General features: G+C 44.6%; 1 protein-coding gene across 1 annotated transcript in view; it reads right to left on the reverse strand.

The window, feature by feature from the left end:
* Positions 1–12,293, reverse strand: part of MYL3 (myosin light chain 3) — a 38,700-nt gene that overhangs the window by 12,103 nt on the left and 14,304 nt on the right. Inside the window, exon 2 of the mRNA XM_009938326.2 lies at positions 2,555–2,582. Coding sequence (XP_009936628.1) covers positions 2,555–2,582 — 28 coding nt within the window. The remainder of the gene's footprint in view (positions 1–2,554; positions 2,583–12,293) is intronic.

The raw sequence follows: 12,293 nt of genomic DNA on the forward strand, positions 1-12,293 counted from the left end.
CACCTCAATTCAGAATCAGCTGCCAGAAAACCAGCTGGGGTCAATGGCTGATGGCCAGTAATACCTAACATGTAGGATGGACTTCCTGTTGATCTAGGTTCAGACGACCAATGGATAGGCATCTAGTCTCAATGAGACATATCTCGCTGATCAACAGAGACAGAGAGGTGACTATTCTAAATAAGAGGTCTATTTTTTTAAAAGCAGGTATAAAGGTATGACAGGTGACCTTGACCTCTTTGCGACTTCCTGAAAGAGGAAATTTGACAAAATTAACAATGCAACATGGAGCTGAAAATGAACTGAGACCAAAACAAGTGCAACTGAAAGCCAAAGGAAAGGGAGAGCTGGTTGTCTTGCAACCTTGAGAGAGTGAGGAGAGAATAGGAAAGTGAAAGCAAACCAAAAAGATGTATTAATCTAGAGCTCCTGTGAGTCCCAACTCTCAAGTCATGTCAATAGCCTGTATAACAGCTATAAGTCACGGCAAGTGGTTCTTGCTTTCTAGCCTGTGCTTTTAACACAAGATAAAACAGTCTCAAGCACTGGAATACGGATTCTACACTTTCTTAAACTGGTAGCACACTTCTTGGCAAGGTTTTGACGTGCAAACTAGTATAGAAGACAGCACATGCTAGTGAAAATCCACGGACAACTGTGAACCATGCTGTAGATACAATTCTACACCTGAAACATCTAAGACCTATCTAGGAGTAAATATCTATCTAGCAACAATAATCTGTCTGCCTACTCGTCTATGAATGTAAGAACCTTCTAAAGGTCAGGTGAAAGAGAGGAAAGCAAAAAAAAGAACCAGAAGAGGCTAGGAAGAAAAGAATTGAGGAACTGACTGATGAGCAGTGCTTTTCTGCTTGGTCCCCAGGTGATGTTCAGGTCATCAGTCATTCTTTCCAGCAACTCATTGCAGAACCTATAAACCAGCTGTGGGATTAACCTTGAGTGGATTTAGTGTTTCTCCCCAGTGCTAGCACACTGTATGACTCTGTTTGCTGTTGTAGCTGACATGGTGGTCTCATAGCCTTTCTCTCACAGATAATGTTATCTGCTTCCTGCCCCATGGCTTTCCCTTTGATATTTCAAGGACATCCTATTTCACAAGTCCTGGAGTCCCAGCCTTGCTCTGTGTATGCAGTGAGTAAAGCTAGACCGGAAGGCCGCTTTGAGAATAAAATACAAAAAGAAAGAAGATGCAACTTTCTGTTTCTAAAGATGGTCTACATCTGCTCTAGACCTGCTGCCTTTTATGGCAGCCCTGGAGTTGCTCCAAATTTGCCATTTCCTAGCCATTCCAATGGACTGATGGCCAGTCAAGCATCCAATTTTTTTCTGAATAGGTCTTTTCTTTCCCCATTCTCTGATATAGTCTCTAGAGCTAGTTCTCCTCAGGGAGAGAGATAACAAGGCATATAAACGAGGTGAGTCCTATTCAATCCCCAAAACATTAGCTGATGAGAGATCCAGCTGTTGTGTGTTGCTGGAATAGTTCAAAGGTTTGTGGCTCAAATTTGTCTCTCTGCTACGGTTCTCCCATGTCTTTGGGACTGGAAAAGGAAGAGGTTCCCAGAAAATAACTGTTGCGCCTCCAATCATGAGTTACTTTTGACCTGTTGTAAGAAAATAGAAACTAGAGCCATTAAGGGGTGCTTGAAAATCCCAAGATAGTGCTGGAAGTCTTGGCAAAGCCCCAGTCTCTAGGATATTATGGCTTTTGGTCCAGTTTAAAAAGTCTTTCTTTCTGTATGTGTCCTCCCTGAATCAGCCTGACAGGGTAGCCTGTGATTTTTTTTCATCTGTTCTAATTAACCCATTTTCTGATACCATCTTTTATAGGCTCTATCAAGTTCTGCCAAGTGTTTAAAGACCAAAGGAAAATTCTGCCAGATGTTCGACTCCCTCTATCAATTATCCCTTTAAGTAAAAAGCAGGCTGGTAGTTGAGGAAAAAGGGGACAGCTGCACTATTAGCGTTCCCAGGACTTCGTGCATGAGGTTTCAGTATCAGTTTCTTGGGCTGGAACAAGGGGTTCAGAAGCTAACGCTGATGTTTTGCTTTGAAAGAACACAAAATGCCACTGCTGTCATCATCTGCTTGTTTCTGGAGACCCTTCACAAAGCTGTAAGACATTAAATTCTGACTGAATATGGGGAAAAATTCTCAAAAGCAGAGTTGTGAGTCTGTCTTGAAAGGACTGATATTTTGTCAGTGGGCTTTCTTAAACAAAAAATACATATTTGGACTGAGGTTTTGGCATAGTGTGTTTTTTCTTCTTTTTTTTGGTTTTACCTCATTGGCAGAGAAGCTGATATTTTCTTTAATGAAATAAGTACCTATTCTGCATAGTGTGTGACTTTCCCCTTTTTCTCTTGACCAGCCCAACAGAGGACTTGGAGGAGGGACGGAGCAGGAGCAAAGCCATGAATTAAAGCATGGGAGTCCACTCCCTTCTCAAGGGACCCATGTCCACCCCAGCACTTGCCATCATTTTACAGTAATAGCATTTACTGTTCATGGAAGAGATACAAATCTTCCTCACCTTCAATCTGGTCGGGGGTGAATTCAACCTGGAAGAGACAAAGAATAAAAGCCAGTTAAAACAGAAAATTGAATCAAATAAGAAGAGTACTGGGTTAGTCTCTGTATGATGATTTTGGGTGCTTGTGAGGTCCATGAAAAATACTGACTCACAAATCCAAGAAAATAGTTTTATAGAGCTGTTACACTCTCCTTTCCTCCTCCACCTTCCCTTTTCTACAGCCCCAACTTTAGGAACTCTGTCCCAGCCATAAGGCTGCAGATTCCCTTTGTCCATTCTTCTGCTGCGCCGGTGTTCCTGTGGTAGTCTCCTTCCCCTCTCTCAAATGACTTCCCACCACTGACGCCCACTCCAGAGATGATTATGGTAGCACTATGGTAAATCCCAGGTTACTTCGCTGAAAGGGTTTTATCTGTAGACCGATGGGGTTCTACTATCCGTAGTCTTTTCCAGCAGCTGAACTAGAGGTTATCAAGTGACGCTGGCATGAATCAGGCTCAAAGGAAAGTGAAGGAGGTGGTTCTTTGCCCTTACAGCTGAAATGTGGGAAGCTGGTTAGGGGATACTGTAGATGTTCAGAGTTACATGTGTGTGTAAAGGGTCACAGGACCACTTCCTGGAGAAGAAATCAATTGCTGTACATTACCAAATGTACAGAAATACTTAGGTTAGGAAGTCTCTGCTTGATGTTTAGGAGAGAGTTTCAGGGGAGTTCTGTCCAGTTCTTGTACCTTTTCCTAAAGCATCCTCTAATAAACACTGCTGTACTCTGCTGGAATATATTGGACTGTACTGGACAACTTGCTGGACCTTGCTCTGACTCTGCCATCTGTCTCTTGTTTTCTCATCACTTCATGTTTCCTCCTTTTTCCTAAGTTTTTGGGTTGTCCCACTCCCTGTTTTTACATGGAACTGCCCTCTTGCAGCTCTGGACTTCAAAAATTCTCCAAGATGCCAACAGATTACTGCTGAGCTCAAATGCAAAAGAAGGAAACACAATATGTCAGAACATGAGGTCCAAACTTCTGTATGAACAGGCACAGGTCAGCAATGTGAATTTACACCAAAATTTACATCTGCCTCTCAGCAAAAATCAACAGGGTGGACGTCTCTGCTGACTGGGACATTCCTGCAGTGCAGGAAGACTGACAACTGCCCTTGTGGTGAATACACAAATAAAGAGAAACTTTATTTTGGTATGCATAAACATGCAAATGCATACATGAAAAGCATACGCTGCAGACACATCTAGCAGGACATGAATACACACCCTTCGAAGCATTCCTTTGTGGACATGTATGACTCTTCCCCCCTCCCCAACATATGTACAGCCCTACACATTTTGGGTCAGATTTTACTTATGAAGCTGACTTCTTCTCATTGCTTAACTTCTTATTTTTTTCCTTGGTAGCAAATCAGTCAGGCGGAGCAAAAGCTAGTGAGAACCTCAAACACAAAACCCCTGTTTCCTTCTTTCAAGGTGAAACGCAACATGACACATCCCTTCATCATCTAGTTGGGATTTTGATACTATTAAAGGGTGGAGCTGTTGTAACTCGCCAGCTCTCCAGCCAGGGTGTCTGTGACATGGCAGAGCACGACAACACCAACCTCTTTATTCCACCCAGGGCTCAGTGGACAACTGCCAGATGTTTTTCTGTCTCCAGGTACCCTGAGCAGCACCAGGAGCTCTAGCATTCACAAGACACAATGAGGGTCTACAAGGCAGATACAGACAGCCTGAAGCTCATATTTTCTACCAGTGTCACGCCTATCTCTCCCTACCACAGTGTTTCTGAGCATCTTCTGGCTTAGGAGGGTGAAGAACCAGAAAACATCTGGTGGACTTGGAAGGCAGGATTCAACACTTATCCTCCCATTGTTGAAAATCAGGCCACTATTTTTGTGTCTGCCCTGTTCAGTCCTTATCTGAACTAGCTCATTCAGGGGAATACCACTTTGTTTGCAGTTCTCAGACGTGATTTACCTTGAATGAAATCCAATTAACAAAATAGTTACTGAAGTGGCAGCCAGGAGGCTGTCTGGAAGGAAGGATTTAAAGAATGCAAGAAAGGAGCCTCCAAAAGAATAGCAATGCTCTTCCATTTCCTAACACGTGGAGGGGTCCAAACACGTCTTTGTCATCAAGAGTATAATCATCTAGATTGGATCCTATCCCAAATCCACATACCTTAGTATAATTAGAAATAAATACCCATTGGGGAACACATTTATACAGGTGCATTGTCAGCAGCAGCCTTATGCCTAGTGTGTCTAATTATACCAAGCTTTGAGAATTTGACTGAAGCTAATTGCATATTGAGTTTATTCAGGCATTAATAGCCTGAATAGCAGGTGAAATACAGCCGGAGCTGCTGGCAACTCGTATTTAAATCACTTTGATGGATTGCTCTTGGGGAAGAAGTCATCTCAGTTACACTTAGAGGCAAACATTCAGACGTGTCAGTGACCTCACATTTTCTTAATACACGTAGAAAAGAACGGGCACTTCTAGAGTAGGATTTGACTTGCTGTAGGTCTGTATTTGGAGAAAAGAGGAGTTATGCTCTCCTTTTCTCTAAGTGGGTCAATCAATTCTACAATAACAGTAAAAATAGTGTGGGTGACTAGCACAGACGTACATGTCTTTTTCTGCTAAGTCCCACCCAGAGAGCATGAGCTAGCCCTTTGGCAGACTGCAGACCAGGAGAAACTGTGAAAAAGGAGGACTGCAAATTCCCATGGCTGGATCAAAGGGAAGGTTTGAGCTGAAGGGCTGAGTTTGCCTAACCTCTAATCACAGTCCCTGTAAAAACACCACCCAGAGCTGGAGGATCATGCAAGGCAGTGGCAAGACGGTTTGACCAGACCTGCCTCCCAGGCACAGCTTCCTTTCAGAAAAGCTGCAGAGAAGTGTGGGTGGCGGCTGCTGCTACTTTCTCCCCCCTCAGCACATACCACCATGGAGTTGTAGGGAAAGGTGAGTCATCATTTAGCTGGCCACAAGGTATCATTGAAGATGGATGGAACAATCTTTGGGGTATATTTAGACTGAAGATGGTTGGGGTTATATTTTCTCTCCTTTATCCCTCAGTGTGGTGTGGAGCCCACAAAACCAAAGCCATCTCCATGTAGCAAGAGCAAGGGTGGAGCTGTCCATGAGGACAGCAGGGTCACCGACCCTGAGACCCCAGGGAGGAGGACAGGCTGTAAAAATGGGGTCAGGCTAAGGCAAACAGTGGACAAATGTGTCCCAATGCATTGCAGCCACAGACAGTGACATATATCCACGCTCTGTGGCAGCTCTGCGTCTGCTGCTCTACTGCAAGGACCGTTGAAGGGAGTGAAAGTCCCCAGTGGTGTCTCTGATGCTCAGGCTCACCTCTGTCCCCAGGCACTTGCGAGGCTGCACACCAGCATCACCACACACTTCACTGAGCTTGGTCAGTAGAACAGTCCTCATTGCCCAGAGATGGAGGCTGCAAAACCTACTCACAGGTTTAATGTGAATTTGCTTACCCAGATACAGCTTTACACTCTCCAGTGTCTTGGAACTAGACTAGAATGATTTCCCGTGTGGGTTTGTTTGTTTGTTTGTTTTAAATATACTAGCACTTGGAAAAATTGTGTTTCCCCTGGCATTTTTTCTGTTGGCAACTGAGTTTTTGAAGCAAGGACATTCTTATGAGTGCCAAGCATCCACAGCACTGAGATTCTTAGTGGTGGTATTTGGTACAAATCCATACGAGGGACAGAGTTGCTGACTCTTAATCTCTTTGCACTTGTTTCTTGCCCTGATGTTCAGGCTGTGCTGCATGTTCTTTGAAGAGACCAGACATCTGAATGAAACCCTTTCCATAAAAAATGGGAAGTGTTATGCCAGCTTTCTTGTTGTTCTAGCAATCTTGGTTTCAGGGGCTTATCACCCAGTCACTGATGGCATCAGCTGTAGCCCTCACGCTACTGTCCTCTTTACTTGAACAATGGCACTAAGCTGGTTTTGTCCCAGAGACACCAGCAGGGATGCACGCACCCCTTGGTGCTGTTAATGTCATTCACAGCTTTGTATCTCAGGGAATATTTTTATAAACTCATAGTATCACAATCAAGCACACTACTCCGTGCATGATAAGCCAGACATAACTAAGTCTAAAAGAAGTCCTATTAATAAAACTGTTGCTAACCAGAAGCCAGGAGGTTATCTGGGGCGAAGCATTTAGACAATGCAAGCAAGGAACCCCTCCAGAAAAGATACAATATTCTTCTTGATTCGTAGTACACTGAGGAATCCTAACACAAACAGCAAGATTTTCACGTAGCCAGGCCAGTTTTGGAGCAGAATAAGGGGAAGGGGGGGAGGGGGGAGGCGGTTATTGTGCTCTTAGGAGACCAATTTAGGAGACAGAAATGCAGTGGATGGAAAAAGACCCAGAAGGCCTTCGAGATCAGTATTGTGTTGAGGTTAGATTTGTATTTCACAACCATGTGGGTTTTTCCACCAAGACCTTTTAAAACCTATTAATACACATCATCTCCATCATCCCCTCTCCACTTTCTGCAAAGAGAAGTTATGATGTACACAAACTCCTCCACTACCCCGTCGGCAAACTTTGACCCATGGTGAAGTCCCATACAACTCCATCACTTACTGTTGTTGGATAGTCACTCCTGATCTCTCATCTCCTCTGCCTTCTGCAACTCTTTTGGTATACCTACCTACAATTTGCCCCCTGGGTTGCCCTAGGGACTTTCCTCGTGATTTCTACTCAGCTCGTGGTCTGATGGGAGGGAAAGCATGGGACAACATACAGACACTTGACTAGTATATGAGCTGTGACACGACGGTACAGGATGCTCCAGCAGGTCTTCATGGGGAACACCTAAAATACAATGAATGTTTTGCAGAATAGAAACCCAGCCATAAAACTCTACCAATTCTCTGTTTTCAGTTTTATGTTTAGTCCCCAATGTTTTCAGAAGAAAAATTGTTTCAAGTTGGACTGAAATTACAGGATATCCTAAGAGCTGAAAAAAATACACCAGTATATCACCACTGTTCCTATTATATCTTCAGCTCACTTTATGGTTTCCAGGTCCGTACCTTGTTTTGGAATAAGTTGGATGAGGTCTGCAATGTTGCAGCTCTCAATTCACCTGGTCCTTCAAGAGGGGATATAAAAGCCTTGTGTGAAGGAGTGGTGTCTAGTTTGGGGTTAGGAAGTGCTGGTTTGGGTCTCAGAGTCACTTCATGGGATGCTCCCAGGTGGTGACAGAGCTGGAGAAGACGAAAACACTAGGTAGATGCATATCACTAAAGATTATGGGAGGGTGGAGGACCGCGGGGAGAAGACATCTGTGATTCAGCCAGATTGGGAAATAGATTTGGGGAACCCACAAGGTTCATACCTCAAGGAAAGAAATACAACACAATCTTGAACCTCAATATCTGAGATTAAATCTTCTCCGCCATAGCATTGTGCTCTGAACCTCTGCTGAGTGAGGAACTGTGGCCTGACAAGTCTCCAAGGCCCAGGTTCAGCTTTGCATTTTGCAGAAAGCTTGTCCAAGCACAGGCCGACTCAAAGAAGCCTCACCTTTGGCACTGATGCTCTGCACCCTTATCCTGAGTGAGAGCACTGGGTGGCAGTCCCCTGGCAGGGTTTCACATCCCCTTGCTTCTTGCTTTCCTGTAAATACCTTCTAGGGTTGAAAGAGCAATGCACTTTTCAGTCATTGTTTTTCCAGCTCTGGTAGTAACCTATAAATTGGTAGCTCCCTTTCTTGGATGGAGAATGTGTTGCCACAGTTTTCTGGAGCACAAGGGGAAATTCCAGAGGTTTGATAGGAGAATGACACAGCCGCCTTGGAGAACTGAGACAGCTTCTGGCAACAGCCAGCACCAGAAATATAAAACACTTTGTAGACTGACTGTTCTCCCTGTAGCAACATGGTTTTGGATTCTTCAACCATTTATAGATGGCTGGCTTCCCGCCTTCTCTGCAACTTCCCCCTTCACCAGCCTCACCAGCAGATGTTTGTTCAGATGTTCGCAACCGTGGAGGAAATTATAAAACCTAAAAAATACCCTCTGTTAAACCCTGGAGCAGAGCCTGGGGTGTAGGAGAGGTCAGACGTTGCCTGTGATGTCTGCCTGAGGTAGACAATAACTCATGGATTGGGTTTCTGGTGAAGAAGAGAAGCATCCCGAGGATACAGCTTGTGAACCACATTGCAACACTACCTGAGGGCTTCAGGCCCTTAAACCTCCTGGTAAGTGGGTGCTAAGAAGGAAAAAGGCCCATCTCCCAATCCACATGCACGAGGGCAGGTGGACTCCACCATTCCACACACAGCTATTGGACAGCATTGCACTTGAGCCCCTTGCAATAAGGTCGTCAGAAGGTCTCAAACAGCACAGGGAACATAAGTCACCAGATAACACATTTGGTGGATACGATATGTTGGAAAGTGTTCAGGAAAAGTGAAGCACTTCTGTATTTAATTTGGTAAACAGCTTAAAGTAAGAGAAAAAGTGAAGCATTATTATACTAAACATTTTTACGTAAAAGATTTTCCCTTTGTTATTCATTTCCAAAACCGAATGTTTCATCTTGTAAATACTGGCAACTTTTTCTTTTCTTATTTTTATTTTAAATGCAAATATTTTTATATTGCAATGGCATATTTCATGTAAAATTGACTTAAAGAATCCCACTCCCCCCCATTAGATCACTCCAAACCCTACCAAAACAATTCTTTTGGGGATGAACAAATCCATTTAGAGTTGCCAAAAGAGAATTTTTGTGGGGATTTTGTGTGTTGCTGAAACTTCCGCCTGAAAATTTCTTCTAATATTTTAATTCCCTCACCAAGTCTAAAAACAACCACTCTTTGCTGAACTAATTTTGCTCTCAGATGACACAGTTGTGTAACTCCTCTAGGTTGCTGGTTGACATGTCAGTCAAGCTAGTAATAGATGAAACCATGTGAGGCATTTAGTTGGCCTAAGTGAAATGAGCTTGGCGGGTGTCAGGCAAGACATAGCAGAAAGGCGTCCATAAAGAAAAAGTCTCCTGGAAGCAAAGGAGTCAGGTTTGGATGTACGAGCTCAAGCTCTTACTCCTACACTGTAAAGTCCCCTGACAAACAAAAGAGCTTGGCAAAGTGGCTCCACCAGCAGCATCAGCCACCACAACCATCTACCATGTTTTTCACAGAATCACAGTATCACAGAATGTTAGGGGTTGGAAGGGACCTCTGTGGGTCATCTAGTCCAACCCTCCTGCCGAAGCAGGGTCACCCAGAGCAGGCTGCACAGGACCGCTTCCAGGTGGGTCTTGAATACCTCCAGAGAAGACTCCACAACCTCCCTAGGCAGCCTGGGCCAGGGCTCCGTCACCCTCAGAGGGAAGAAGTTCTTCCTCATGTTCATCTGGAGCTTGCTCTGCTTCAGTTTGTGCCCTTTGCCCCTTGTCCTGTCGCTGGGCACCACTGAAAAGAGTTTGGCCCCATCCTCTCGTCACCCACCCTTAAGATATTAGCTTCCAACCCCTAACATTCTGTGATTCTGTGATTCTGTGGTGTTTTTCTCCATCATTGGCATATCAGCCATCACTACCCTAAACCCTCCCAACCATGGCATGATGCCTGCCACCACCCCCCCAGCAGATCCATTCCACCCTCATACACTTGCAGCTCCTGCAAAGTTACACAGTAGCTGGAGTCCTTTAAAATGTCACACCCTTTGCCCTGCAACTGTCTTGAAAAAAAAGCAAGATTAAGCTGCCAAAGAGTCACCGTGATAGTGCACTGGCAAAGGGGAGAGCTCTACTTTTGTTACACGGAGCTGGCAGACGTAGTGCACATGCTGCTCCCAAAATAATAGTGCTGTAACCCAGCCCCAAGTCTCAAATGGGCCAAAACTTCCCCATAGAAAATCCATGAGCATGAACTAGTATCTGCCGTACTTCATACTCTGGGGGTTGATTTTGGTTATTTTTTTTAAGTTATTTTCCGAAGCAGGACGTTATTCATTGTGAGCTGAAAAACAGCGTGGTCTGATCTTGCTACGCAACCGCAGCTGTACTGGATGTTCCTGCCCGTTCCCAGCATCACCGGGGAGCCTAAGTCCGAAAAGCTGAGCCCCAGCTGGGTGGTTGGTCAAGATGACAGAAATTTTAAATCCTGCCCTTTTATCAAAATTTCAAGTTCCGACAAAAAAAAGACAGAAGGAGAAGCCCTTTCCTTCTCCCTGCCTCCACCACAAGTTTTTCCTTCCAGTTCAGCCTACTGGGGTCCTTTGCTTGATTTGGAGGTTTGTTTATTTACGTAGAGAAAGCCAAATCTTCTACAACCACAAATGGAGCTGATGTTTCAGAGCTTTGTTCTGAGTTTTTTTCGGTCCGCTTACAGTGGTGTCAATGTTCAAAACTTGATCACATTAACAAGTTCTCTGACCCGTGACGGTTTTCTCCGGGCTTTGCAGCGGAGCCCGCAAGGTGACACTGAAAAACAAGTTTCTCTGGAGAAACACAAGGTCTGTGCACGTCCCCCAGCTGCCGTCCCCAGCGCCCTTTCGCACTCCCTACGGCCAGCCCCTGCCTCTTGCTTCCCGTATGCAGGGATGTTAGAGGCAGATTGAGTCGCTGTGTTTATAAAGTGCTGTCACCAAGTAGCACGGCTTTCGGTGACATTTCATTTCTAGACAGAGACGGGTGCATTTTGGGGGGGTTCTTTTTGCAACCATTAAATGAACGAACATTTTTAAGCCTTGCCAGGCTGGGACTGTTACCTACTAGTCAGCACTAACCACAAGCACTCAAAAGTTTGAGCTATTTTCCTTACCATCGTTTGATCTTTTTTGTTGTTCTTTTTCTTCTTTTTCTTTATATCTTTTTTTCTTTCTCCCTCCCCCCTCCCCCCCCAGCATTCAACAGCTATTGTCAGGCTGCTTTTAACCATAGCTGTGTTCTCAGTGATGCCCTTTTTTATTTAATTGCTCCCCATTGCTGTTTTTTCGAGGCTGTGTGGGTTATAAACTGATTTGTTTTTGGAAGATCGTTCACAGGAGCAGACCTCTGACAGCATATTTTTCAGCTGCGTCTGCCCAGTGGCTGTGATGTTCTGCTGCTTCCCAGAAAACACGATCGATGGATTGACACTCTTTCTATTTTGGGCTTTGGGTACGTAAGTTTGCTGGAGCAGAGCGGCTTTTGCAGGCTGAAGGCTGTGCTGGCTCCAGCCAGGTCACGGGCCGAGTGTCACCTTCCTTCCCGGCGCGATGCTGGCAGGGCAGGCTGCAAGGTTCAGCTCTGCTGCACCTGTTGGAGCGTTGGAAAGGTGGCAATGGTCCCCAGATCGGCCATCCAGGCATCTTGCATGGGTGCCTTGTGTGCTTACACGTGCACCGAACTTTTGTATAAAGAAAACTAACTGCATAGGGGTGTATACATGGATGTAAATGTTCCCTTATCTACATACATGTCTCTATATATGTGTGTATTAATTCATATGTACCTATGGATATACGTAAATACATATTCACATTTCTTTCCTACATGTATACACACATATGCACATAGTATATATTTTTATATGTATACACATATTTACCACATATATACATATGACATAATAATAGAATCATAAAATGGTTTGAGTTGGATGGGACCTTAAAGCTCATCTCGTTCCAACCCCCCTGCCATGGGCAGGGACACCTTCCAGTAGAGCAAGTTGCTCA

The sequence above is a fragment of the Opisthocomus hoazin genome, chromosome 4, assembly GCF_030867145.1.
Source record: "Opisthocomus hoazin isolate bOpiHoa1 chromosome 4, bOpiHoa1.hap1, whole genome shotgun sequence".
NCBI lineage: Eukaryota > Metazoa > Chordata > Aves > Opisthocomiformes > Opisthocomidae > Opisthocomus > Opisthocomus hoazin.